General features: G+C 33.2%; 1 protein-coding gene across 1 annotated transcript in view; it reads left to right on the top strand.

Annotated features, from left to right (window-relative positions):
• The window catches only part of LOC104993129 (dystrophin-like), a 60,990-nt gene that overhangs the window by 6,991 nt on the left and 52,488 nt on the right, over positions 1 to 1,511 (top strand). The window contains exon 2 of the mRNA XM_010846249.1: positions 137 to 317. Within this exon, the coding sequence (XP_010844551.1) occupies positions 137 to 317 (181 nt within the window). The remainder of the gene's footprint in view (positions 1 to 136; positions 318 to 1,511) is intronic.

The raw sequence follows: 1,511 nt of genomic DNA, 5'->3' as shown, positions 1-1,511 counted from the left end.
TCTTGGATGTTTCTTATCAATTTTTTGATAAGGGCCTTTAACTAAGCTTGCATCACTGCCTTTAAATACTTTACTTTGCAAAACTGTAATGTATGCAAAGTAACAGTGTTATTTAATACTCTAAATTATGGTACAGGATGAAGTCAACCGGCTGTCAGCTCTTCAGCCTCAAATCGAGAGATTAAAAATTCAAAGCATAGCCCTGAAAGAGAAAGGACAAGGGCCAATGTTCCTGGATGCCGACTTTGTGGCCTTTACAAATCATTTTAACCAAGTCTTTGCTGATATGCAGGCCAGAGAGAAAGAGCTACAGACAAGTAAGTAAAAATACTTACCATGACTGACTTGATATTTTTCTAATTAGTTACTTATTATGAAAGAGTAAGTACTGACATGAAAGAATGATTTCCATCAAAGAAACCATGCTCCCTACAAACTGTAGTAACAAGTAATGAAATGCTATTGTAGGAAAATAGATATGTTAGATTTCCATTTCTCTCCCTCCATTATAATTTCATGACTATGAGAAACAAATAAAGCATATGTTGTATATAGGCATAACTTCTCCTTGGCAAGTTGCAAATTTTACAGTCCAATGTTTGGAACATGGAAGGAAATAAAAGATCAGTTGAAGCCCTGTTAGTAGGTTTTCATCAAATCCAGTTTGCTTCATGTACAAGAATATCTAGCTAGGTGTCTTGCTAATACTTCTGTCAATTTATATGAAGATATTATAGCTGTAGCATACATGTGGCAACTGAAACTCAGCCAAGGACAAATTATTCTTTGGGCTGCATTTTACTATTGGATCATTCTGACTATACCGTATCTTCTTTTTTCTCGTTTACTGGTAAAATACAACATAAGAGTGGAGCAGTTATGCAAATACCTACCATATGACTAGCAAATTTTTCAGGATGTCTCTTTTGTCTTTCACCAATTTGCTCTTAGGATATTAATACACAGTCCAAATACCCCTACTCATCAGCCTACTTTTGAAGACAAAATTTCCTTTGACAAGCAGGTTTTTGAGCACTTTTAAGTATCAGCGAAAGGGTTTTTGAGTCACCATATACATATATGCATATGTATATATATGTACACACAAAGGAGTATAGAGTAAAACTAGATTTCAAAGCATTAAGATAAAAATGTTTTTTTAAAGTTATACTTAAAGTTGTTATGAGAAGCACAAGTGAATATATTTGTTTTCGACTGAGACTTTAAATTTGTTGGAACACATGCATTTTTAATTGCTTTCCTTTGTAAATATGCAACAAATTTACCACACAATAACATTTCTAGAATCAGTATAGTGTAATATATGGGCTTTCCTCACTTTCTAATGTTTTTTCCGTTTTATTTCCTGGTGAGATCATGTATTGAAAGATTAATTTTTTTTTTTTCCTTCAAAGTCATTTTTTGATGAGGAGTTTATTTTACTGATAGGGAGTGAAGGAATACAACTTTACAATCATGTCAGCTCCCTCTAGTGGATTTCAGTGTACTTG

Source organism: Bison bison, unplaced genomic scaffold (assembly GCF_000754665.1).
Source record: "Bison bison bison isolate TAMUID 2011002044 unplaced genomic scaffold, Bison_UMD1.0 scf7180017848960, whole genome shotgun sequence".
In the NCBI taxonomy this organism is placed as follows: domain Eukaryota; kingdom Metazoa; phylum Chordata; class Mammalia; order Artiodactyla; family Bovidae; genus Bison; species Bison bison.
The sequence above is the reverse complement of the archived record's forward strand: the minus strand, read 5'-3'. Positions and strand labels throughout refer to the sequence as shown.